The sequence below is a fragment of the Lampetra fluviatilis genome, chromosome 7 (genome assembly GCF_964198595.1).
Source record: "Lampetra fluviatilis chromosome 7, kcLamFluv1.1, whole genome shotgun sequence".
NCBI lineage: Eukaryota > Metazoa > Chordata > Hyperoartia > Petromyzontiformes > Petromyzontidae > Lampetra > Lampetra fluviatilis.
The window spans coordinates 14,277,771-14,305,596 of NC_136281.1; the positions used below are offsets into that span (position 1 = coordinate 14,277,771).

At 47.4% G+C, this 27,826-nt stretch overlaps 1 protein-coding gene across 1 annotated transcript in view; it reads right to left on the reverse strand.

Moving 5' to 3' along the window:
• Nucleotides 1–4,057: 4,057 nt before the first annotated feature.
• Nucleotides 4,058–27,826, reverse strand: part of LOC144933624 (pleckstrin-like) — a 30,573-nt gene continuing 6,804 nt past the window's right edge. Inside the window, exons 3-9 of the mRNA XM_078858617.1 lie at nucleotides 26,300–26,478; nucleotides 24,237–24,328; nucleotides 19,934–20,112; nucleotides 16,236–16,343; nucleotides 15,482–15,565; nucleotides 11,572–11,653; nucleotides 4,058–9,219 (exon numbers count right to left, since the gene is read on the reverse strand). Coding sequence (XP_078714743.1) covers nucleotides 9,095–9,219; nucleotides 11,572–11,653; nucleotides 15,482–15,565; nucleotides 16,236–16,343; nucleotides 19,934–20,112; nucleotides 24,237–24,328; nucleotides 26,300–26,478 — 849 coding nt within the window. The 3' untranslated portion in view covers nucleotides 4,058–9,094. The remainder of the gene's footprint in view (nucleotides 9,220–11,571; nucleotides 11,654–15,481; nucleotides 15,566–16,235; nucleotides 16,344–19,933; nucleotides 20,113–24,236; nucleotides 24,329–26,299; nucleotides 26,479–27,826) is intronic.

The window sequence follows — 27,826 nt, forward strand, 5'->3', positions numbered from 1 at the left end:
TCGTACCAGGTACGTAGCCAACCATGCTGATCACGTGCCGGGGAAAAGGACAGATTTTATGGTGTTCTTCCGTCTCAAGTGGGCAAGGTTTCAGAAGAGTCACTGTGATTTTGAGATACAGAAGTAGGCAGAGACAGATGTGTCACATGCTACGTAGAGGTACAGGACAATGTTCACGCGCGGGTGAACACGATGCCAGCGATTGAATCGTTCTGCCGTGGTCGGATGCAGGCCCTGGTTCCACGTTCGCACAAATGCACGGTGGAGTAATGCGAATAACTGTACGTTGAAACACGGCCAAATGGTACACGACATTCACACGCGAATTCTACAGATGTTCCCTACTTGTTGTCATCCCTGGTGCATTGGGGGGCGGGGGGGGGGAGTTGAACCTCTTTCCCTGCTGAAGCCACAGCCCCCCCCCCCGCATTTTTACTGTTTGCTAGCCAATAAAAAAAAATATTCGTACAATATTTAACACCTTTCGTAATATACACTGGCGGGGGGGGGGGGATGACAGAGCAGAATTCATGCTAGATACAAACAGATCGAATCGTTCCATATTCTGCTTATTTATAATCTATTTAACATTGACATTCTATACTCTTTGGTTCTTTCGGTAAAGTCACGTAGGTATAAAATAAAATAAATCACGACGTTTTATTGACATTCTAGTCCCAACGTGCTACCGCTCGCTGCAAGGACCTCCCTCCACACTTGAGATTTAACCAACAAAAAATTCCGCGGCAATTCAAACTTTTAACGGAGTAGCCCCGTTTACGCCATTTAACTAAAGCCGTAATTTCTGAAGCATACCACGCGTGGCAAATAAATACATTAAAAAACCTGGACCACTCGCCTCGGCACGTTTAGCTGAAAATTGTGCTTTCGAAAGCCCAGCGGCCATGAAGAGGACACGCATATCGGCGTTGAATCAGCTCCCTATACAGCAACAACAATAAAAAAAGTCGTAATATTTTAAATGTCGACTTCAATTAAAATGTACACGACAGGATTGTGTGATAGCGTCATGTTGCAAGGGCAAGTTGGAGGCCTGCAATTGCCACTGCTGGCGGAAGGGTCTCTTAACTCGGGGGAGTTCTTAAAAGGCCCATCTCGAGGGGAGGCTTGTGTCCTACTTGTTGGCATGCTGACCAGACTGCTGGGATCGAGGTGGGAGCACTCGAAATTCACCACACGATGCCTCCAGATCGACTCACTCCGGTACCCATTTGTATTAAAATAACGAAACAAATATCATTTGGGTCTTTCGGTAAAGTCACGTAGATAGGTTCAAAGAAAACAACGAAATCGTCATCTGGAGGTAAAAATTGAGAGAAAGAGATCTACATCATGGGACCTCCTTTGCCAGGACCAAAATATGAGAAGAGGTTTTCCCCTTTTTTCTGGCAACAAAACAGGTGTTCAGATGTTAAAGCACCAAACTGAAACTTTTTACAAGGAATCATGTCTGCATTAACCACAATACGTGTGGTCAGAATGCAAACCATAAAACACACTCTGATAATATATGCATTGTCTTTGAAACTGATTGGTCCACACCAGAGACAGCTTTCTTTTGAGCCTAGTCTCAAACTGTGTTAGACCAGAGGACGCCGTTTTTTTTGTTGCCAGAAAAAAGGGGAAAACCCATTCTCAGAAAGAGATCTATTTTTTCCTCCTGATGACGATCGCTTTTGTTGTGATCGAAACGTCGTAGTTTTTTATATGATTTTTTATTTTCTTTGAACCTATCTACGTGACTTTACCGAAAGACCCCTAAAATATGATTTCCTGCAGTCACGAAAGCTTTAAGTCAAAACGAAACAAATGTTTTTTTGTATTTTAGCAGATAAGGCCCACTTGAGCTATATATCTCTTTTTAAATAAGTGACCTGGCCACAAATGATAGCCCAACGAAGTGGCTTATCTTGTGGACATTTATAGCAGCCAAATTGTGTAAACGCACGTTGATTGTAAACGTGGAGGGGAAAACCGGAGGACCCGGAGAAAAATTCCACGCGACCACGGAGAGAGAGAGACACGCAAACTCCAAACCTACAAGTCCAGGATTGAACCCACAACCTCCTGTATACCAGGCGAGGCAGATAACATCTCGCCACCACGTCTAGCTGGGTATACAGAGGCGGGATCAACTTCCAAAACCTGTTTATTATTCACCGGCCACGCCAAGAGATGGAATCGAAGCAGCGACCTCTGGATTGCAAGTTATTTTTGATAACCGTCCCACCATGGCAGCAGGCGTCCCATGATTGATTATAACTGCAATTGGATATAACGAGGCTCTGCACCACCACATGTTGGAAACTTCCTTTAAAATGTCACCACTGTTGGAAGCTTTTGCAGGTGCAGCAGCAAATTGCTCGTACATCCACTGATCTCCACATCAAACCTCCACATCAATGCGTGCAATGGCAAGACTGTAGTAAACATCAAAACCTTGCCTACCCCAGCACCCAGCAGCAGAACAACAACAGTTCCTTATCGGCAGCACCGACTCCGCAGAGAGCTTCAACTCTTGCCACTTCATAAAGGCAGTCGTTTCCAGTGGGTTCTTATTACAACCGACACGAGATGGAAAGAAACAAGCCAAGATAAAAACATGTGCTGCCAGGATGCAGTGGTTAACGCACTGGATATCAGAGGTCGCAAACGGGTTTTGATTCCTTACCCGTACCCGGTCGCACCAGGGTCGCAAACGGGTACCCGTACCCTACCCGTACCCGGCCGGGTACGGGTAGGGTACGGGTATCGGGTACCTGATTGCGACCTCTGGGATGAAGCCATGTTGCAGGCGCGGGTGGGTTGAATCTAGGAACTTGAATTGTGAGAAGAGACAAGACGTTGGGAAATGAGTGACAAACGGTGACTCACCAGTGACTCACGGCCTACCCGTACCCGGCCGCACCAGGGTCGCAAACGGCTACCCGTACCCGGCCGGGTACGGGTAGCCGGGTATCGGGTAGGGTACGGGTATCGGGTACCCGGTTGCGACCTCTGCTGGATATGCATTCCTAGAGGTGGGTCAGTCTCACGATTTTAGTACAGCAGTAATACGTGACACAAAGAATAATTACGAATGCAAAGGTGAAGACAATTGTAAACGATTAAACATCTCGCCTATACCTCTGCTGAAAATGTCACATCATGCTTTACTAAGAACAGCACCGAGTCAGCTGTTGTCAAAGGCTGCTGTGGGGGGAGGTGTGGCAGACTTGCTGGTTGTTGATTTAAAAAAAAAGTGGTTTACGTTTTGTAGCTGAGTAGGCATTGTATAGGAAATTGACTCATGTCTGTGCTTTAAATGTTGGAAGTTAACGCTACCTTCAAACTGACCACAATGTTTTTTTTTGGTGACTCACAAGGCCAAGTTGAAATTCCCGCGGTGTGAGAGAACGTTTGCTGTTAGAATGTATACGAAACAAATAATTGTCTGATCGTTGAAATAATGCTTGAATAAAAACGACGTTAAACACTTACCCATTACGGCTTGTTACAAGTGAAGCTCAATTGACACATTCTTATTACCACCATGCAGGTTGCACATATATATATGAAATAATGTAAGTCGCACAATTAATGGCGTACGCATTAGGGGCCGTCCATAAATGACGTCACGCGATTTTGGACGATATTTGACCCCCCCCCCTTCGTTACACGGCGTCACAAAAAGTCAGACCCCCCTCAAATATGACGTCACAAAGCTCTGCCCCCCCCCCTCCAAAAAATAAAACATGCTTCAAATCGCTTTAAACTATTGTCATTGTAGTGCGTGTTTAATGTGGCGCTGCACTCTGATGTTGTAGGAGAAAACATTTATTAAAAAGTCGATTTAATTAAGTAGAACGTGTTGTCTATATTTATTTAAAGTTGCGCATTTTGATGTGACGTCACATTTCTCAACCACTCCCCCATCCATCGTCACACATCGTCACAAATATCTGACCCCACCCCTCCCCTAGGTGCGTGACGTCATTTATGTACGTCCCCTTATATAAAATATCCAGCACAGCCACACCTTTTTGCCTTTCCAGAAACACTTTCTGTCAATGTTTTTGGTAACAAAAAAAAAGACGTGCATGAAAAGCAATTAATATTTAATGGAATGCTTACACAAATTAATCACCGTACACGAAGCTACGTCACGTCGTCACAGCGTTAACAGAGCAAATGGGTGCACGGACACTTTACATTTAGCATCCCTTGTTAGTGGCGCGCACACAAGCCGCAGAGCGCGAGCTGAGAATTCGATGCAAGTTTCAGCGAATACCTCTAGCAAGTCGAAAATGAACCCGCACGTCAATACCATTATTTGTGTGGCCTCATCCGATAATTCTGTGGACAACGGACTTCTCCATTGTCAGGCGGCAGTGGAGCATCTGCTGTAATCCAGCACCGTAGAGGCGAGCGTTGGTGGATCACGCAAACTTTGTGAAACTCTCTCGTATGTATGTGCAGTATCATTGGTACCTCAATGGTGTAAATGCTTTACCCCGAGCTCTCATACTCTGATGGTGCATTGTCTTTGAGTTGTGCGCCTTTTGGCGTCATCTGGTCCAACGCCATGTGAGACTAGGCTCTAAGGAAAGCTGTCTCGGGTGTGGACCAATCAACTTCAAGGACAGTGCATACATTATCAGAGTTGTGTGTTTTGTTTGCATTATGACTGCAGGTATTGCGGTCTATGCAAACATGACTCCTCGGAAAAAAGGTGTCAGTTTTGTTGCCAGATTAAAGGGTTAAAAACCAATGATCATATGTGCAGTATGTTGAACTTCTTTCGCACCGTACCTAGCCAACCGTGCTAATCGGAGGTGTCGAGGAGATGCCATACCCTCGGCTCGCCAGTAAAAGGCAGTAGAGCAACTGGACTAATCACCATCTGTTTCCATCTGTACGTACGGGGATAGAGTGTTGCCTCGCTCGCGTATCAATTTCTCTTGGTGCTCTGGTTTCCTGCCAATTGTATAAACGCTCATGGATTGGCTGAAAACATCTTAAAATGTAAAAAATGCAGGCCTCTACTGAAAAAGGCTGCTTAGACTCAATATGGCTATGCTGAATAAATAAGTACATTATTATTATTTTATTATTATCTTCAGCCTTTCCTAAACTGGGTGTGCCTGATTGTGTGTTCATTAAAGATAGACACGTATGTCACGCGTTTTAAGCAAAGATCATTTGTCCTGAGTGTGGGAAGTTAAACAAAGGCATATTTCCAAGAGAGACTCGCGGCGTGTCAATGATTGGCCTTGGCCACATGTGTGAAACGACCATGACTGCATTTGCTGTTATTGTTGTTATTCAAACCGACAAAGACAAGGGCATGTTGGTATCTGGGAAAGACTCGGGGCATACTTGGAAATAAAAAAAATCTCCACTCGGTGAAGTGACTTCGCAGCGAACAATGCAATTACTGCTCGGATGAGTAGTCGGTTAAATAGATTCATGAAAATAGATTTATGAAAATAAAATATTTACGTTGCAATTTTTTTCCGTGGCCGATTATTCTCGCCCATTTTCTAAATGAAATGGCGGTTTGCCTCCTACACGTGGCCACAGAACTGAGCCTTTTTTCCACCTCCCCCCCCCACCCCCAACTATTTTTGTCGTGTTGTCAGATAATTATTCAAAGCATCACTTCACCGACAATAAATCGGTCGATGGAATATGGCAAAGAAACGGAGAAGCCCAGCTCGACTTTCACGACGTACAACGTGGCACAGGCAGCCAGTGCGCCGATGTGGATGGTCTCTCTCTCGAGCGACAACGTTTTTCGGGGTTATGGTTGCGGATTCTCGCGGTGGGGAGACGGAGCTTCCTGCCTCGATCACAAAACCCTGACTCGGCCGTCTCTGTTAAACTGCAAGAGCTGTGTGGGCGGCATATGGCGCAGCGAGGATGGATTTTAATTTGGCACTGTACTGGCGCAATCGGATGCTTGCTGGGGAGGGGAATGCCATGGCAGACGTGGGTGTACAATGTTTGCTATTGTGCTTCCTAAGTTGCCAGAAGTAAACTGCTGGTGGGTAGAGTTTTTTTTTGTTCAAGTCTGCCGTTGTGTAAGGGCGTAACACAATGAATGCCTTTCACGAACATGTTGTAATCATCCTCGATGTTTTCTCGTAAATTCAGTCATGGGGCCCAATTTGTTTTTTTTTCTCATTTTCACGAGGCAGACCGATTGGTAAAAAAAAACATGCAAAGCGAATCTCCCTCTTTTTTTTACATGAACATTTTGTGAATTAAATTATTTGTTTTGTCGAATTGTGGTAATCGGCACAATGCCACCAGATGAAGACTACATTCAGAAACGTGATAGAGCGGCTCACTTTGCCGGAGAATCTCAGTGGAAGAGATATTGCACCGGATGTTATTCCCCCAAACAAATCCTTCAAGCGGTCGTTTCATTCTTTCGAGAGTAGGGGCGCTCTTTGACACGCAGACGGCAATTCCTGTGTATGTCTCGGCGCAGTCGAATTTATCATTATTATTATTATTTTAAATCGCTGTAACTTTACCATATTGAGTTCGAAACCAAAGTCAATGCGATGGATGTGTTGTGTAATCTACGGGGGATGGGCTACAATTTAGAACCCGGTTTTTTTTTAAATCACGGGCGGCGGAGACCCGGACTCGAACCCAGGTTGACAGCAGTGCTGGCTCATGTGTTCTCTGAGCCACTTGGCTACCTTCGTCAGTTGTTCGCCATCGTCTAATACATCGCACTTGAATCCAACACAGCTGTTAGGCAGACTATAAGAAGAGACGTTACAATTCCTACGCACGGCCAACACCAGTTACGAGTAATCTGAACCGGTCCTGGGCCTCCCAGAGGTCGATCCAGCCTCTAATGAGTACCTGGGAGACAAAAGTGCCCGGGCGTGGTGCTGGCCACCCACGACCTCGTGTGCCGTGCCAGCCTTTCTAGGTGTGTTCACCTAGAAAAGATCCAAACAAGCTTGTGCTCGTGAACGACGCTAATGGACAGTTGGAGGCAGTCGCCCTCCAATAATAGAGGGCAGGAGAGCGACGCTCACAACAACGAGCGGAGCACCGGGAGGCTAAAACACAGCAAGTTGGCAGTCATTTCAGTCAATCCACAGCACCTGGGTTTGTCCCGTGACCTATGGCCAGCGAGCCTTTGACACTTCATCTGGCCTGAAAGTGCACCTAGCCTGGCACAAGGCCTGTGGTGACGTCACCGATACTTCGTGGCGAATATCGGCCGTCGCTGTTTTCCCCATATACTGAGTGCATGCGCATCACATATGCAAATGTGAATGTCGTGCGATGACCCGCCAGGATTGAATGCAGGGGTCACGGCAAGGGGGTCAAGGGACCGAGTTGAGAAAAAATAATTAAAGAAAGGCGCCGGCAAGAAAGGCAAAAGAAAAGGGGATTGGAGGGGAAAAAACCCCCCAAAAGATACAATTTAGCGGGTGGAAGAAGGCGAGAGGGTTTATAAAGAGGCAAGGGGCTAAAGACTCGGGGCTCCGGGAAGATTTGGCTGAAGTGAACCACAGTGTCGGTGCGCTGCAAGCGTCCGTGCTGTGCCTGCCCTGCCCTACGAGTGTTTGGTGCTGATGTGAGCCGTGAAGTTCCATTGCCAGGACGACTCCCGTGGACTCCCCTTCACATGCACGCACACACAGCATTTCACAGAGGCACGCAGTGATTTGTAGTTCGGATACATGAGCTTTTTTTTTGCATATAACAAAGCATATCAACACGGGTGGAACCCCCATTTTACAAGTTGGTGGGGAGGGAGGGAGGGAGTGGATGCTTTCATAGCGGGGAAGGGGAGGAGCACCCCCCTCTGGAACTTGATGGCCAGGGAATTGGGCTAAGGTGAGGTGCGTTTCTCAACGATGTGAAGTACGAAAAGATGGAAAAACCTTCCTATTGAACTTGATTGGAACTTCATATCGAAATTTCACCCTTTTTAAATCCTTTATATTAAGTTCGCTTGCTTGCTTAGGACCGTGCAAATCTTTCGGTCGTTTTTTAACCCACTTCTCGTGATCCAATCGAGCTGACATTTTCCACACAGACTCGTTGTGCGTGACAATTAATGTTCGTGAACATTTTTTTCCAAAATTTTACACTTCTTAGGACAAAAATATTATATTTAATTACCAATTGCTTAATGGTGCAATGCAATCATCTGACCCATAGGTGGCAGCCATCTCAAGCCAGAGGACGAGAGGACTCTAGCCGCCACGCATATAAAGGATTTATAGTGAAAAACTTTGTTTTTACTGGTTATACTTATTATTTACCTCCCCCGGCTGGCACCGCTCGTACACGTCATTGCAATGCCATGTTGGTGGCCTGTTTAAATAAAAAAAGAAACGACAATTTTTTTTAATGGAATCCGTTTGTAGCTCGGCCATTTCATAATAAGCGGGCTCGTGAAGGCAATGGGGTGTGGGATCTCGGGGGTCAATTGGCTCTCTGCTTGACGCGTTGCGGTTGCTACTCTCCTAATGATTCTCCTACCGCTCACCCACGCACCAATCGGCAATAGGGACAAGCGGGGGGGGGGGGGGGGCGCTAATTTATCCTCGGCTTTCACAATTAATGCCACCAAAATCCACACGCACCCCCTGGCAATCCGGTCACCGTGTGGCCCTGCTCGACGGTAACTGTACGGCTGAGCTTGCAGTTTTCACCGGGTGATCGTGAGAACCGCGGGTTTCACATCAAAGACAAAGTTCCCCCGTATAGCCTTAATAGATTTTTGGGGCAAGTGTTGTTAGCCAGCACCTATGAAGGTCGGAATGGCACGCGAGGGGGATGGGTGGTCGGCACCACGCCCGGCCGCCTTTGTCTCCCCAGTGTCGAGGTTTTTACACACCGCACTAGGTACTAATTGGAGGCTGAGTCGACCTAGGTGAGGCCCAGGACCGGTTCAGATGATCGTCACCGGTGTTGGCCACGAGTGGGGGCCGGAGGGGAGGGAGGAGGGGGGGGCGGGAATTGAACTCGGGGCCGCCCGGTTCGCAGCGCAAGGCGGCGCTAAAACGCTGTCACGCCGCCGGCTCCCCATCGAGCGCAGGGGCCCACGTGCTCAGCACAGCCGCTTGATGGCCTCGATCCACTGCTGCCGCTCGGCGGATGTGCTGGCCTGCAGGTAGTAGTGCACGTCCTCCGGCGAGATGATGTGGATGAGGTTGCCCTGCACCTTGTCCCCGCCTGCGAGCAGAGAGGAACGTGAGCGCGTTCGAGGCGGGTGGGCGGGCAAGGGTTCGTCTGCCCGTTTCGCTTCTGCGCTGCGTAGCCGCCGCGGTGCGATGGCCGTGCCGAGCCAGTGCTGGGGGCTGGCTCGGCACGGCTTCGGGTTGCACAGTGGAAAAAGAGGTCTCAAGAGAAAAGGGTGTAATCGTGACCAGATCTGTTTAGCCTTATTGACACCGGCCACACATTTAGGGTGAATCTTACAATCCGGAGCGCCTTATAATCTGGAGAACACGCTTTTAGATTTATTATTATTAATAATACTATTATTTTAATACTAAAACCGGTGGTAAGATGTTAACTACCTCGCCTGCTATACAGGAGGTCGTGGGTTCGATCCCGATCCCGACCCTGACACCTGCTGTATATTTGTATTTTTCATGTTCTCCCCGTGGTCACGTGGATTTTTCTCCGGGTTCTCCGGGTTTTCCCTCCACATTTAGAATCAACGTGCATTTAAGAGTATGTGGCTGCTATACATTTTCACGTAATAAGCTACTTCGTTAGCATTTGTGATAGCCAGGTCACGTCTGAAAAAGAGCCATAGAGCTCAGTGGGCCTTACCTGGTCAAATAAAAACATAGTTTAGTAACAGTTTTGATTTTTCGAAACTTCCTTTAGAAATAGGAAAGTTGCCGTGGTTGAATGGTTATCACACTGGGCGTGCAATCCAGAGGTCGCTGGTTTGATCTGATCTCCCGGTGTGGCAGCGGAAACAACGTTGCAGGTTTTGTTTTAATTAATTCCACCCCCGCCTCGTCCACCCAGTGGTATAAACGGGTAGACGGAGGCCTGGCCTAGTTGTATGTATATATGCTGAACTTCTTTCACGCCGTACGTAGCCAACCATGCTCATCGGAGGTGCGGGAACCGTGAGAGACAAGTTGATGCTGTCTCTTACGTTTCTGCGATGTAACAATCCGCATATGACCTGTGTGTGTATATTTATACGCCTTTAAATGTCCGTAGAAATCATGCTTATAGTTTGTTATCGTTCTTTTAATATTATTTAACTGAATCGGGTCTTCCGCTCGCTTGTTTAAACGTTAATGTGTTTTAATGCAACTTCTTTGTCGAATGATGCTAGCAATGTTTTCTCTCAAACCGCCCCCTCCAGGGAAAGGCGTGCATGCCAAATTATAATTGCGGTAAATCAAGTTAATTTCGGTAGATACGGTAATTACATTTTATGTCGACATTTGTTTAAGCGCTCACAGTATCGTGGCGGTAGTCGTGCTTGTGGCATAGCGCGATTTCTTGTCGATTGGGGATGTAAACAGACATTTCATTGTTCTATGTTCTGCAGCTGACTCATACATATGGGAAGTCGAGAACATGTTTTTCCTGTGAGAAAAAACGAAACGTCTTTCGTACGTGGAGAAATGTGTGCAACGGTATTCGACGTTGTGACGTTCCTCTTCGAATACAAGCAAAAGAGAAAGAATCTGTTATTTTGTTTAACTAATCGTACATTTGAACAAGCAATGTTGGGTCTGTATCTGGAAGTTGTTGCTTTTCATTTCAGAATTAAGTTGTAGGTTTACTCTTGCAAGGTTCGTCTGCTTTGTTGTACTGTACAGTACTTGTTTGTACATGACTGTGGTCTACACTGTTTATCTTTGTAGTTGGTCTGGCAGCTGTTTCATTTCGAGATGAATCCTGTTATTTTTACACTCGTGTGCATTTTAGTTTCACTTTTAATTCACCAAACAACCGTTTTGCAAAAAAAACTGTCGAGTGCCACATTTTGTGGTAAGCAGATTACTGCTGCTTCTGCTGCTGCTGCAAAAAAAGTGTAATTTCGTGAAAAATCCAAACCAAATTTCAACTTTACATCTTGCGTCAAATTTGGAAAACGTTTTTTTTTTGCTGGAAGGCCATGTGATCGAATGTCAAAGCTGGCCGGTTCCATGTTTTTCGCTGGCCTGGCTGGCGGGCCTGCAGGCCAGCGGCCCCTTGGAGGTCGACCACGTGCCGTGCACGTGTGTGTGTGTTGGCTCTCCGTGGGGAGCGGTGGTGTAGCGGTTAGCGCGCTGCACTACGAACCCGGAAACCCGAATTCGAATCCCGCTCACGACCAACACCAGTGACGATTATCTGAACCGGTCCTGGGCCTCCCCTAGGTCGATTCAGCCTCAAGTTAGTACCTGGTGCGGCGTGTAAACATTGCCACTGGGGAGACAAAGGTGGCCGGGCACGGTGCAGGCCACCCACCCCCCTCGTGAGCTGTGTCAGCCTTCATAGGTGCCCGCTAACAGCACTTGCCCCAACAGTCTGTTAAGGCTATACGGGGGATCTTTGTGTCCGTACCGGGGGGAAGGCCGTCCTCTCCCATGGCCGAGACGATGCTGTTTTTGAGTGCGAAGCCTCCAAGGGGGTAACGCGAATCCTCCTGTCGCCGCAGACAACAACACTGGGTCAGCCCTGCATCTGTGCAAAAGTTCACAGATTGTGAAACACCGTTTTTTGTTGCCCAAGAGTGACTCGCAAATTTCCTGCACGGAGAGCCTAATGAGACGTGTGTTTAGGCACGGGTTTGCATATCGGTGTCCTACTCACAAATGCACGACTCACACACACCTTGTTCATCATTTTATTGCACTATTATTTTTGACCGTTCCGAGTCCATGCCTGTTGGATTTTCAGTTTCATTCGGCTCGGCCAACAGCTGAACGTATCTTTGGTTTCGCGAGGGAGGAAACTCATTCGCTGTCCTCTCTCTTCACAGGCGCCCTGCTAACCGGGCAGGTGGGTGCCTCAAGCACATGACGATGTCAGCATCTTCTTGGTTCCTTCGGTAAAGTCACGTAGAAGGGAAGTAATAAAATAATAAAAATAAAACATTATAAAATAATTCTCACGACGTTTCGGCCGCAACGCAAGCAGCCGTCCTCAGGTGAAGAATGAAACACCACCAAGCTTGGAGTGTATATTTAAGCTGGGTTGGAGGGGGGAAGAAGAGCGCCTTGACAAAAGAATTTGCATATCAAGAGGAATTTAGCATATTTATGGAAATGCGTTTAGCATATTTATGGGAAATGCGTTTCCCATAAATATGCTAAATTCCTCTTTTGTCAAGGCGCTAATTCTTCCCCCCTCCAACCCAGCTTAAATATATGCTCCAAGCTTGGTGGTGTTTCATTCTTCACCTGAGGACGGCTGCTTGCGTTGTGACCGAAACATCGTGAGAATTATTTTATAATGTTTTATTTTTATTATTTTATTACTTCCCTTCTACGTGACTTTACCGAAAGAACCAAGAAGATGAATTCCTGCAGTCACGAAGGCTTTAAATCGAGATGTCAGCATCATCCACGACTAACTCAATGCACTGGATTGCTGGAGTGTGGTGCAATCCCACCTGGAATTATTTTATTCTCTCAACGTGTTAGCAACTTAGCCATTGGCATCACGACTTGAGACAAAGTATCACTTTGGAACTCTGGCAGCAAGCAGTGTATGGACGCTGTGTGTCGGAAAATGGCACAGGGAAGAACACTTAAATGTAAATTTTTGTCATCATATACACACGCACACACTCGGGGCTTGCTGCACTTTTTCACACGCCCTACCAAACGGAAATGTTCCACGCATGGCAGTCAAACTGATATGTTCAGAGCTGGAATTTAGCCAACATAAGTTAAAACTACATTTCTTACATACAAGTCTCTGATGACTCGCTACACTTGAGAACCACGTTTTAATCACAGCTGACTAACATCCGGGTTCCAACCCAGGATCTCAGCGCTCTGCCAGCTCAGTGACCCCGATCACCTGGCCATCACTACGTTAACTAAATCAAAATGTTGCCGAAACGCACGGCATTGCAGAGGTCGCAAACGGGGTTTGATTCCTTACCTGTACCCGGCCGCACCAGGGTCGTAAATGGGTACCCGTACCCGGCCGTACCCGTACCCTACCCATACCCGGCTGGGTACGGGTAGGGTACGGGTTTCGGGTACCCGATCGCGACCTCTGGGATGAAGCCATGTTGCAGGCGCGGGTGGGTTGATTCTAGGAACTTGAATTGTGAGAAGAGACAAGACGTTGGGAAATGAGGGACAAACAGTTACTCACCAGTGACTCACGGCCTACCCGTACCCGGCCGCACCAGGGTCGCAAACGGGTACCCGTACCCGGCCGGGTACGGGTAGCCGGGTATCGGGTAGGGTACGGATATCGGGTACCCGGTTGCGACCTCTGCGGCATTGTCGATACGATTCTTGGAAAAAGATTGCGGCTCTAAAGTTAGGACACTCTATGTCACCGCCGCAGTGGTGTTCACTGGATAGAGGCCATCAACCCCCTTCGCGTGCCCGGTCAAAGTTTGCCATTTGATCGCCCACACGCCTGTGCCTTGATAAAGAACGCGCCTGGCTCACAGCCCACTAAGCCGTTGACATTAATGATGCCACGAATCTCTCCGCCCGGAGCGACGTTTCAACATTCTCCATCTCTCCCATCCCTGAATAATGACTGACGAAAAGGCAAGCGGCTTAAGTCCGAACTGAACGGAGATGCCTCGCGTGTAAACAATACCCATGGAGCTCAAATGGGGACCTTTGCGTAACAATGTTGTTGACGTCCGAGAGAGAGAGAGCCTTGAGTAAAAAACGTGGGGTGGCTCAATCACGGCGTCGGCAGCGTTCGCAGCTGTCGGTTTGTTCCCTTCCCCGGTGATGAATGACCATCCCCACCCCTTCTCTTTGGCGTGTCCAAACCTGCAACTGTTGCCACGGTGCTTTGCTCAACGTCTATTGCGGTGAGGCAGTAGCCGGGTGCCTACCGAGACGTTCCTCGTCCAGCACAACCACCCAATTCAACGTTGTTTACCTCGCTCTGCCCGGTCAGGTCACGTCCTCTCGAATATAATTGCGTTTTGAAAAAAAAAGGCGATGTCTGTTGTTGGGTTTTTTTTCATCATCTTTGAGCTGCTTTGGGTTTCTTGAGTTGTACGTTTCATGGGCGAAGAAACGCCGCATTTTACTCGTTGGTTCATGCAGCAAATGGCACATCGTTTGAAAATATAATGAGGGAAAATTTATATATTCAGTTTTTTGTATCGTCATCGTTTATGCAAATCGAATCCTTTAATTGCTGAGAAACCACAGACAAGCTGGAATTCAGACGGACATTGAGTCAGTGCCAAAAACTGGCCAAGCTCTGCAGTCCTATATATATTAAGATTTTAAAAAATATTTGTTTAAATTATATTTTAGAAAAATCTACTATTGTGCACCGTGTACGGCTTGTTTTGTGCGTTGGCTTTAGGTTGCACAAAATCAACTCGAGGACATCAGCGAACGTTTGCCCAACGTTGGCCCAACGTTGGTCCAATGGTCCAACGTTGCATTTAGGAATTAGCTTTTTTGCCCGTCCAAGGGTGTATATTGCAGTAAATCTGAAATATTCAATAGAAAATTGTATTATTCATGAGGGGGGTTGCCCTATGTGGAGTGACGTCACCCGCTCATGATTATTAATGAGCGGAAGGGTGCGGCATGTGGAGTGACGTCACCCGCTCATGATTATTAATGAGGGGAGGGGTGGCGGCATGTGGAGTGACGTCACCCGCTCATGATTATTAATGAGGGGAGGGGTGGCGGCATGTGGAGTGCTTGACCTTCTTGTGCGTTAGTGTGAATTGCCACGCGGGCATGAATATTAATGAAAGGGGGGGAGGGCCTTTTTTCAGTGACGTCACGCACGGATGTAGTACTGTGAAGCGTAGATTTATTTTTTGCCGTCACTTTCTGTAAAGAAACGCAATATTTTGCGTAATAAATAGTTAAATTCAGCTCGACTTTCCTCTGCGTCAGTGTAAAAATCCACCCACTCATGAATATTAATGAGGGAGGGTGAGCCTCATATGGAGTGACGTCACGCGGGGGGGTGGGCCTCATGTGGAGTGACGTCACGCGGGGGGGGGGGGCCTCATGTGGAGTGACGTCACGCGGGGGGGCCTCATGTGGAGTGACGTCACTCGCGGGACGGACAGACATTTCTGGGTGATTATAGTCGGTAATATTCCTTTGCCCAGATATGTTGGGAAGGCATCGGCTGCTATTGTGATATTCTTGGCTCTTTCGGTAAAGTCACGTAGAAGGGAAATAATAATTAATAATATTACTAATATTACCGAAAGAGCCAAGAATATGAATCCCTGCAGTCACGAAAGATTTAAATTGCTATTGTGATGTTTGCGTCTCTACCTTCTCACCTTTGTTGGGTCGTAATAATGCAGGTATGCAGGCTCCTCTCTGAGCACAAACTTTCTTATCTTCCAGTTCAACCTCTTGTGGCCCTAAGCAAAAAGAATGAAATGACATTTCAATGTGTTGACTTTTTTTTCCACCTCCATTGTCAACTGTGTTCTTTTATGTTCTACGATAAGCATCTGCTATCGCTTTCGGCTGCTTTAGCTCGATGATTAATGCCTTTCTGGCGTCCGCCCGGCGCGTTCTGGATCGTAGCCACAATCGCGACTGTGCCTGCAGTCTACAGGAGGCTCAAATCGCCGTCATAAATCCGCGATGCCACGCAGAGCAAGCAGTGTCGGTAAAAGCAAATCATGTCAACGCAATTGAAAATATATCATGGTTTGCGAGCGTCGCGTATTTAAACCGCATTGCTTGCACCGTTAATTACCCGCGGCACGGCCAGTGCTTATGAATGCAGGAAGAAAACACAAATTGTCCTAACGCAGACAAATTGCCGGCAGTATCAGTGCACGCGGGCGGGTGGGGGTCGCATTAACAGCACCACCGCAGGCAACCGTCGGTTCTGCTCATTAATCCGAAGGTACTTCACGTAGCCTGGGCGATCGGGCGTCTGGGTTCATTGGTCAGGTCTTGGGAGATGCCCTGCGAAATGTCTGTCGGTGATGGGCTGGTAATTGGGTTGGAGATCCCGGTGATTACGAGCGCTGCTGGCTCTTGTAGCCTGTTGGGAGGCGTGAGAGGCCGCGCGGTCACCTGCTTGAGCAGGCAGCCCTGCTTGATGATGCGACCCCTGAACTCTTCCCGCAGGATGGAGCACTCGTCATCGCTGTCTGTGTCCTGCGCGCCGTGCCTGCTGTCGATCTGCAAACGGGGGAACTCGGGCGTCAGCGCGCGGCCTTTCGGCGAGGCGTCTTCTTGGAATAATGTGGCTCCAAAAGCATGGCGAAGTCAATCAGGGACATGTTGTTAATTGTTTTTTTTACCCTTCTATCTGGCAACAAAACTGACACCTTTTTTTTACAAGGAGTCATGTTTGCATAGACCACAATACCTGCAGCCATAATGCAAACAAAAAACATAACTCTGATAATATATGCACTGTCCTTGAAGTTGATTGATCCACACCCAAGACAGCTTTCCTTAGAGCCTAGTCTCACATGAGTTGGACCAGATGGCGTCATCTGGTCCAACTCATGGCGTCATCTGGTCCAACACCATGTGAGACTAGGCTCTAAGGAAAGCTGTCTTGGGTGTGGATCAATCAACTTCAAGGACAGTGCATATATTATCAGAGTTATGTTTTTTGTTTGCATTATGGCTGCAGCTATTGTGGTCTATGCAAACATGACTCCTTGTAAAAAAAAGGTGTCAGTTTTGTTGCCAGATAGAAGGGTAAAAAAAACAATTATCATATTTTTTACTGGCAAATGAGGTTCCAATGGTGTACAGGGACATGTTGTTAAAGTCGTATTTTGGATGCTCAAGGGATCGCTTCTCGTAACGAGCAAAGATATTGGAACACAATGCAGATGCCTCGTCATCGAAGTTAAATGCAAGACATTTGTAGCGCTGCTCAGGTTTGCGGCTGTTGAAAAAGACATTTGCATGAACTTTCTCGCTTTTTAAGGTGACACAATCGATAGACACATTCACAAGCAGACACTTGGCGTTGATTCAGCATCGACATGCAAATTTTAAATCGCTTTCAAGATACATCTTCTTCTCAGCAAATTTAGTTGAACGCATCCTTTCGACTGGAATACATTTCAGATGGCTCATTCTTGGAGATTTACTTTGCAATGTAGAATGCGATGTGTTAATTGGATCCACGTGCATTCGCGGGTCTCCCCACGTCGACTTGGTCTGGCGTTGGGCTACACGGAACCGAAGCTCCCAGCAGGCGTGGAGCGAAACATCGGATACCGTGGCGAACAACGTGTGGTACAACCCGAAAACAAGCCGGAGAGCTGTACGGCACAACCGCAAACAGGTCCCTGCGGGGTGGGCTGGTAGGAACGAACAAATACGATACGAAGGGAGAGTTTGATGCCTAGTTCTAGGCTTTAGGCCTTGCTGTAGGCTTTAGGCCGCTGTGAGTTAATTTTTAATTTAAATGTTTTAATTAAAAACTATCTCAGGGAATTATAAGGGAATGTTACACTTGTTTAGCCAGGAAAGCCTCACTGAGTCTAAAGGTTTTTTTTAGGGTCCTGTCAAGTGTTTGCAGTAGGGGGCGATGCTGCTACACCTAATCGGACATCGGACGGACGGACGGACGATATAATCTATTGTAGGCTGGTTCACTTCGTTCCTACCAGTAAAAAATATATACTGTATTCACACGTGTTGCGACTGTGTGGTGTGTAGCGGAGGGTAGTGCTGCAACATTTATCGGCATGCTGTACTTATATGATTCACACCATCACCTGTCCACACCGACCAGCACGGTGAAGTATGGTGAAATAACCACAATGACTGGCATGATGTGGAAAGGTCTTCATCCAGCAGTGGGTTGAAAAAGGGCTGAACATCGTTATATAAACTGTCAGAATATTTTGTGACTGTGTATTGCAGATACACTCCTGCATTCATGTTTTCTTCAATACTTATTTTACCATGAAGTAAAAGCATCTCTGCAAAATGAAAGTACAATAATTGAGTAATGAGCCTCAGTCCTTATCGCTCGTCAGATGTCACTGAGAGGACAATTGATTAAGTTTCCCATTTTCTTCCATCCAAAGGTAAACCAGGGTTAAACTGCTCACGAGATTCCACATTCCCAAGGTGATCTAGGGCGAATTCTACCCACACGCACCTTGGTATGTCTCTGCATAATGTGTAACTTATGTAATGTACAGCGATGCGTCTGTAAAGTCATTGAGTGCTGATGGTTTGCAGAGCGTAAGAAGCTGCCAAGACAGACCGTAACGGAAGCCTCCATCCTGTTTACAAATCTCTCCATGGCCTTGCCCCACCTTATCTCGCGTCTCTCATCTCCCATGTCCCCTTCCGTCCGCGTCTTTCCCAATCTTCTCTCTGCCTCTCTCTCTGCCCCTACTTCTCCCTGTGCCCAATCAGCAGCACTGCTACCCATAGACTCAGTACTGTCCATAGACTCATCACTGCCCATAGACTCAACACTGCCCCATAGACAACACTGTACCATAGACAACACTGTACCATAGACAACACTGTACCACAGACAACACTGCACCATAGAGTCAACACTGCCTATAGACTCTACACTGCTCATAGCCTCAACATTGCACCATAGAATCAACACTACACCATAGACTCAACACTGCACCATAGACTCAACACTGCCCATAGACTCAACATTGCCACTGTACACTAAGCAGTCTACCTCCTTAACCTCCCTTCGTTCCTCGCTTAAAGCCTCACCACATCTTCTCTATCATCGCCCATTCCCTTCCTCTTCCCTCCCCTCGCCCCTCCACTCCTTCCCGTCCCTCCCCTGCCCCTTCGTGATCCCCCTAAGAGCCCTCTATCTGCAGGTCACTCATTCCTCAATCCTGGCGCCCTCTGGCCATCTAAACCATTCCATTCTGTCACCGTTTACTCTAAAACTCTGTCACAGTGCCTTGACTGAAGGCGCTCTATAAATATGCAACTGCAAGGTAAGATATCATCGTCTCCGCGGGTGGCCCCCCCATTGGACACGGCTCGGATGTGCCGGTGGTGGAACAGGAACGGCGTGGGGTTAGCGACCTCCTGGACATACATATCGCTTCCCTAATCGTCAGAAGTATTTCACGGTCTATATACTTTTGCAATATGTCCTTATATACTTGCTTTTTTAGTGACTTTTCCCCCCTAAATTTTGCACTCCCAGCGGTGATTTGCATTGCTGCTGTAACTTTCTGACCCACCACCCCACCACCCCCCGCCACGCTTAGGACATCTGTAGAAAAAAAGAGCTTTGTGGAGCTCATCGGATTCCCTCCAGTATATATAGAATAAAAAAAGTAGTGCTGTTGATCCTGCATAATGCATGGGCATAATATGCCTTTGAAACCCCCCCCCCCGCCCACCTCCTACGCATTTTCCATGAATATGCTAAATTCCTCTTCATATGCACAGTCTTTTTTGTTAAGGCGCTCTTCCACCTCCAACCCAGTTTATATTTAAGCTCCTAGCTTGGTAGTGTCTCATTCTTCACCTGAAGACGGCTGCTTGCGTTGTAGCCGAAACGTCGTGAGAATTATTTCATTTTATTATGTTTTATTTTTATTATTTTATTACTTCCCTTCTACGTGACTTTACCGAAAGAACCAAGAAGATGAATCCCTGCAGTCACGAAAGCTTTAAATCGAAAAAAAGAAAAAAAACCTCACGGATCCGACGATTCCCCCCCCTCCCCCATCCTTGGCCGACTCGACCGCTCGGCGGCGCGAGCGCGTCGGTTGAAACATCAAAAAGAAGAAACTCACGAAACAGTAGAGGGCCTCCGTGTCGTCGAGGAACTGCGAGTTCGAGTGTGCGGCGGACTTGGCTCTATCGCCCGTCGGGCGGACGTAGCCGTCGTCCAGTAGCGCGAGGCACGCGAGGAGTCCCTCGGCGCGGGTTCGCACAACCTCCGAAGACACGAGCCAGTTGACCACGCACGCGCCTGCACGCGGACGCGCAGAGTCACGCACGGTCGATCGCTCGCGCGTGGCGAGGTCGGGAACACTCCGATCGTGCCACACTAGGTACTAATTTAAGGCTGAGTCGACTTAGGGGAGGCCCAGCACCGTTCAGGTGCTTGCTACTTAAATAAGCCGTGGTCAGCAAGCGAATTTAGGTTGCCGTGTTCGCGGTGCAGTGCACTAAGCTCTACCACTCCACAAAGACAAACAAAGACAAAGATCCCCGGTGTAGCCTTGACAGACTGTTGGGGCAAGTGCTGTTAGCGAGCACTTCTGAAAGCCTGCTACAGCACCCGAGGGTGTGGATGCCCAGCACCATGCCCGGCCACTTTTGTCTCCCCAGCGGTGATGTTTTTACACAAGGCACCAGGTACTCATTGGAGGCTGAGTCGATCTAGGGGAGGTCCAGGACCGGTTCAGATAATCGTCACTGGCGTTGGTGGCCGTGAGCGGGAATCGAACTCGGGTCGCCGGGTTCATAGCGCAGCGCGCTAACCGCTACACCACCGCTCCACAAAAACGAAGTATACACGCACAAATGCGCACACAAACCTTTTTCATGCCGATGATGTGACAAATTACACGAATCACCTCATTAATGTTGAATTGACAGAGCAGGCATGTGGTCTGTTTTCTGTATATTAGTGTTTGGCAGAGCCCAGAGCGAGTTGAGCTAGAATCGATCTCAGTGTGGAAAACATGTGGTGCTCCATTACTTTTTCGTGACAAGGTCATTTCAGTCCTCGTGCTCGCTGCAGCTCACGCGTTTTAAGAAACATTGCCGCCTATTCGTCGTTGATTCATATTGAAGAACACTGCACTGGCAGTCATCAGGAATCTCATCACGGTGTGTGTGGTGTGTTAACGTCCCGTCGTTGGGAGGGCGGGGGAGCAACCCTCGTAACAACGAACGCGGCACCGAATGGGCCCAAACAACGGCAAGTTTTGCACAGCGGGCAGCACCAGGCAGTCATCTCAACGAACCCCACAGCACCTGGCTGTGTCTCGTGACCTCCTCCTGCCAGCGAGCCCCCATCACTTCACCCGCCCTCATCAGGGCGCGTAGGTAAAAATTTCAAATTAATGATTTTTATTTTATTTTTATTTTACTTTTATTAATTTTATTTTTTTACCTACGTGACTTTACCGAAAAAACCTAAGAATATGAATCCCTGCAGTCACGAAAGCTTCAAATCTAGAATTAGCCATGTGTGTTTGTTGTAGTACAGATTTAGACTGATGGCCTTAATCTAAGTTGTCTTGTGGTTGTTGTTGGTTGTTTAACTTGCATCCCACTGAGATTGTTGCACGCAGCGTTGGTGTAAGGTGATTTTTTTCTGCAATATTTTGCTGTCTTTTCTTGGATTTCTGTTTGCACTTAGTCACATATTCACTTTAAGATGTGTTTTGTTCATGTTTTTGTTTTTTGTTTGTTGCGGTTGCACCCGATTCAAGAGCCGAATGGCTCACAGGGCTATACCTAATAAATGAACTTGAACTTCGTTCCGAATGGCGGCGTCGGCTGCTGTTTTTTCGCAGCGCAGTGAGAAGTAGGCAGCCGTTTAGTCGCCGGCGCCACCACGGAGCTCTTGTGCGCAACGGAGGATGGGCGTTCGCACGTCTCTTCAAATGCCACTCTTCCCAAAGCGCACGTTGATCACGGGACCGCTGCGCGTGGACAGGTGTTCACTCGGCAGCGAGGGACTAGTGCCATGAACTCCGGCACACGTCAACAGAGTAAAGGGTACACGTGTGTGTTACTCGCAGGCAAAAGCAAGATGCCAAAATGTAAACACAAAATAACAACCCGAAGATAACGTACGTGCGAATATTGCAATGGGCTTCTTTAAATCCGTGCGTTATTCGCTCCGGGATTTTTATTCCGACTGTGGCTTGTTGAACATTGCAGCCGAGCGTGACGGGTGGAGAGTTAAAATGGGCAGGCAAGGTCCAATATCGCCGCTTTATAAAAAAAAACAAGCACGTGCCACTGAAGACGAGCTTGGGGGGGCTGGGGGGAGAATGTGATCCGATATAGACACATAAACAAATCGTGAGATTGTGACTCTCAGATGAAATGAGGCTTATTGGTGTGTGGACGAAGGCTGCGTGATGAGCCAGGAGCGGCCTGGGCAGTTAAGGGTTTCACAACCTCACACCTCAACAGATAATCCTGAAAAAAGGTAACAGTTAACTCTTTAAAATTGTCACACGTAAAAAATAAACAAAAATCGAAGTCAATATGTTGAACAGCAAAAAAACAGATCTGAAATGTACAGTGCTTGCACATTTCCACTTATTCGTTCATATAAACAGCCCCACATTAATATTAAATGAAGAAATGTGTTAATGCAGCAAAGTAGTTCAGTAGATCAAGAGAGGGCGGAGTGGTACCACAGTGGCCGGTGCATTTAGCTGTGAACCAAGTCACCTGGGCTTAACTTCTGGCCACAGCCAACATCAGCGGATGAGGAGGGCTGCCACCCCCCCCGCCCCCCGAGGCACAAAAACTTGGACGTCTCATGGCAAGAAGAAGAAATCTTAATTTTGGAGCTTTCGTGATTGCAGGAATTATTCTTTGGTTCTGTCGGTAAAGTCACGTATAAAGATACAATAATAAATGAAATAATAGCATACGACGTTTCGATTGCAACACAAGCAATCATCATCAGGTATAAATGAAATCGATTTTTTGTTGCTATTTCATTTATACCTGATGATGATTGCTTGTGTTGCAATCGAAACGTCGTATGCTATTATTTCATTTATTATTGTATCTTTATACGTGACTTTACCGAAAGAACCAAAGAAGAAGAAATCTCTCACGACACCAGAAGAGGCGAAGACCACATGCAAATGCATTTCCTTGAGCGCTGTACAACAGTATTACTAAGCAGCTGGCAGAAACTGCATTTTTAATGTCCCGGGGAATACTTCAGATTTCCCAGGACAGCTGCCTGACAAAAAAAAATAACGGACGATCCTGGGAAAACTATGACAGGTGGAAACCCAGAGTGGTGAGCGATGTCTGTATTTGTCCCCGGGTGGCTCTTTCATGAATCCTCACGGATGAGGAGAGGCCTTCATCTAGCGGTCGATTGACAAAGGGCTGCAGAATCAGGATGAGAATGTTTATTTAGACTGGAGGGGGAGGAATCCGATTAGCTACGAAGCTCCTTCGGCACAGGTGTCCAGTAAGGGGCACGAGGTCAGAAAGTTACAACAAACGACACAAACAAAACGATAGGAGTGCAGAGTATAGGGAAGGTAAGCAAGTCACGCGAAAAATACACAAGTACACGTTGAAAAAAGTATATAGATCGTGACATACATCTGACAATTAGGGAAGTGGGCATCTATTTTTGTACCCCATTTTCAAAAACTGACTGGTCCTTTGCACCGCACTTTGCTCGTAAAATTACTTTTTTGAATTTATAAAAACAAGAACCGACAGCGCTGTTCGCGCTTCAACACGGCGCATTGTCTTCGGTGGGGGGCGGGGGGTTGGAGGATTTACGTGGGAGAAGCGTTTTGATCGCATGGGGTCCTGAGGATGGGCGAAGAGAATAAGAAGAGGGGGGGGGGTGTAAAAACATCGCCACTGGGGAGACAAAGGCGGTCGGGCGTGGCGCCGGCCACCCACCCCCTCGTGTGCAATGCCGGCATTCGTAGGTGCTCACTAACAGCACTTGCCCCTACAGTCTGTTAAGGCTATGCGGGGGATCTTTGTCTCTATGGTTATGCGTGGAATTTAAAGCCTATTAGTAGAGGGTCCATACCAACCGGCACCGACCAGCAGAGCCATCCATGAGGTATGGCGAATCGGGGTGACTGCCCCGGGCCCCGCGCTTTGGGGGGACCCGTTCTTTTCAATGTAACGGTGTCAGATCTAATACTTCCGGTTTAGTTTGAAGGCGTTGTCGGGGCAGCGGGGGAGGGTGGGCCCACACGGTATGATTTTCCGCGGGCCCTGCACCCCCTGCTGACCAGCATGGTGAAGTATGGTCAAAAAGCCCCATGATACGCATGGTCGTGGCGAGAATCTCGTTCAGCAGTGGATTGTCAAAAGGGACTCTGTCGATGTCCACGCTCACGGAGGATGTACCTGTGAAGCAGTCTTTGTAGAGCTTGTTGCTGCTGTTGCAACTCTCCGACTTGATTCCACTCTCGGGGTCTTTCATTCTCGTCAAGATCTCTCTACGCAAGCAAGGAAATGTACAATTTGTCAAAAGGAGAATTTCAGTTTTTTTGTCGAACGGCAATGCGTGGACTTGTACGTGTGGCAGTGTAGTTTTTGCGGCGTGACAATCATTGCATTGGAGGATGCTGTTGACAAAGTGGGGCGTGAAAGTCACCCGCGAGCACGCGGTGACATCGTAACGCCCCCGGTGCAGAATCTTAACATCCACTCGGGGTGGAGCGGTGGCACTGTGGTTTGCGCGTGGCGCCATGCACAAGTTCGATTCAAGCGCCATGGGCTACCATCGATGGAAAAGTGATGTCAGAGCTGGTCCCGTGACTAATGCGTGATCGGGTGGAGTTTTACACTCACGCAGAAGATGGTGGGGCATGAAAACAAAATTCTCGCAAATTCGTTTGAAGTTTCAAGCCACTTTATTGAAACTCTCCTCCTCCTATCTTAATTTTAGAACTTTCGTGACTGTAGGAATTATTATTTGGTTCTTTCGGTTAAGTCACGTCTAAAGATAAAATAATAAATTAAATTAAATAATAGAATACGACGTTTCGATTGCAACACAAGCAATCATCATCAGGTATAATGAAATAGCGACATAATATCTAACCAGAAAACTATAGACAGACATATTAGCAGACAGATATCACAAGATACATACATAGCGAGAGCAACACAGGTGACAGAGAGGGGTGATCGTCTCTGTGGGGTGGCCTTAAATAGACAGAGGGGAGGGCGGAGGCGTAATTGACCACGCGTCGTCGCACTCATTGACATGTTAATTTTTTCTCTAACCCCTCCCTCTCTCCGCCCCCGCCCCCCTCTGTCTATTTAAGGCCTCGCCACAGAGACGATCTCCCTCTCTGTGCCTGTGTGCTACTCTCTCTATGTATCTTGGTGATATCTGTCTGCTTATATGTCTGTCTATAGTTTTCTGGTTAGATTTTTGTTGCTATTTCATTTATACCTGATGACGATTGCTTGTGTTGCAATCGAAACGTCGTATGCTATTATTTAATGTATTATTTTATCTTTATACGTGACTTTACCGAAAGAACCAAAGAGTAATTCCTGCAGTCACGAAAGCTCCAAATTTAAGATCATACTTTATTGAAAGTTAATCTAATAATTAATTATACGCAGCAACAAAGTGTATTGGGTGTCGTTATTTATTTCTTCAGCACTTGAGAAATAAAGGTAAGTCTAATTTATTATTCTACATTATAGTAAAATAGACATCTCTCGGTGGTTTTCCAAATATTGTATCGATTTCCAATTTATTTCAACCCCAGCGACCGAAAACAGAAGAGAATAAAGTATCAGAGCAGTGAATTTGAACAAATTGAAGGTCAGTTATATATATAGTGCTACAGTGACATGAAGTGAGGTGTTTTATGACGTAGATTTGTGCAAGAATCACCGCCATTAATACAGTGCTACAGTGAACTGCAGTGAAGTGTTTGATGACATACTTTAATACAAGCTTCACTGCCATTCAATTTCCACAAGATACAATGATACTCTGCTCAATTTCTTTCGTAAATATTACAGCTTCCGTCCTAGGACGGTCAAACAAGCTTGTGTTTAATATCAATCCCTGGCCCTGCTTGGACACTGCCCCCCCCGCCCCCCCGAGTCGAATTCCGATGTCTCGCGAAAACCCAGCGTAGTTACGGTTTCAGTGCCGGCCCGAGCCTCTTGGGGGCCCTAAGCAGAATTTGATTTGGGGGCCCCCCTCCCACCACGCAGACTCATCTGTGCTAGAAGGTGGCCAGGGGGCCCCAAGCAGCCGCTTAGTTCGCTTATGCCTCGGGCCGGCCCTGTACGGTTTGTATACAGCTCGGCTCGACAGCGAAAAGCCACTGGGAGCAAAACGCCTCTCTCCACGAGGGCCATCCGTGCTGGCTCGGCTCGCAAGCGCCAGTGGAAAATGGGTGCCAGGGCAGCCGTCGTCCGCCGGAGAGGAACGCTACCGGAGGTTGAGTGAGTGCTCCAGGCGGATGGACTGGCGCAGTGAGGAGCGAGTGAAGGGTCGCCCTTCCTGGAGGCAACGGGCAGCGGAGCGCAGGTCCAGCACCCAGGCGTCACGCTCCTCGAGAGACGAGGCCTGCATCACCAGCTCCTGCTTCTTGTTGACCACCTTGAAGACCGTCTTGGAGTGCGCACGACACGGTTAGGAACCACACCGGCCCCCCGCCCGCCCGCCCCCGAACTCCCCACCCCGGATTAGAACTGCCTCAAAAAACGACGACGCACGCTGAGCCGACTAAACCAAAGCACCCGCGTCCGTGTGGAGAAAATCAGAGAAATCCCAGCGGCATGCGACTGTGGAAATTCTGGCCAGAGCGTAGTGAACCGCATTGTAAATCTGTTCACTACGGCATTGACGACATCCACTCCCGAGGCTGTGTGGTGAGCTATCAGAGCTAGACACGGAGTTATGGGTTATTATGCAAAACCATACGCATGGAGAAGAAGCCACATGCTACGGAGTTTATTCAGCATTATTTTCTGTAGATGACGATAGATACGATCTTTTTGAAGCCGGATGACAGCTCAACCTTCTCAACTCTTCTTCCATGGTTATGACTCGGGCACCCTGGCACAGAGTGTGGTTCTTTCGGTAAAGTCACGTAGGTATACAAACAAAATAAAATAAATCACGACGTTTCGGGCGCAACACAAGCGTCCGTCATCAGGTGGGAAAGCGTGGCCTGCTGCTGATGCAGACTGTTTTTTAAACAGTTTTTTTAAACAGTCTGCATCAGCAGCAGGCCATGCTTTACCACCTGATGACGGACGCTTGTGTTGCGCACGAAACGTCGTGATTTTTATTTTATTTTTTATACCTACGTGACTTTACCGAAAGAACCAAAGAGTATGGATTCCTGCAGTCACGAAAGCTTCAAATCAAGACAGAGTGTGGTGTTGCAAAGCGAATAGAGGGAGTGGGTTGGATGGGAATGGAGGGAGCTTGAAACATGGACCTGCCCTTGTGCAAGTGCTCTCAAAAGAGAACGAGAGAGAGCACAGACCAAGAGTTTAGTCCATGCTTGGGGGTCTTTAGTCACGACTAGGGAAGGACGTTTAAGATGTTTCTCCCCCACTTGCAATTCCTCAGTGGTGTTTTTCGATGACATCTTTGCTGGGTGCAGGTTAATGGCAAGCACAGGAGACTGATGTTCCCATTTTCAACGGAATTGTGGGTAACACAAAGCAAAAGGCCAATAACAACGTTGTAAGAAACCTTGAATCAAATGATGACAACATGAAGCAATAATGAACAATATTTAACAATAACTCTCATTTTAACTTAACATTTCAGTGAGATGATCTACAGCGGTCTCCGTGGGAAGTGGTCCGTGGTGCTGTTGCAGATACGATTTTCTCACGAAACACCAGATTATAATCACTTGAATTATGTTTCACAGACCAGCGGTGCACGGTTGGGAACGATTGATTGTCCAACAGCGCTCACCTTTATCGAGTCAGTTTTGGAT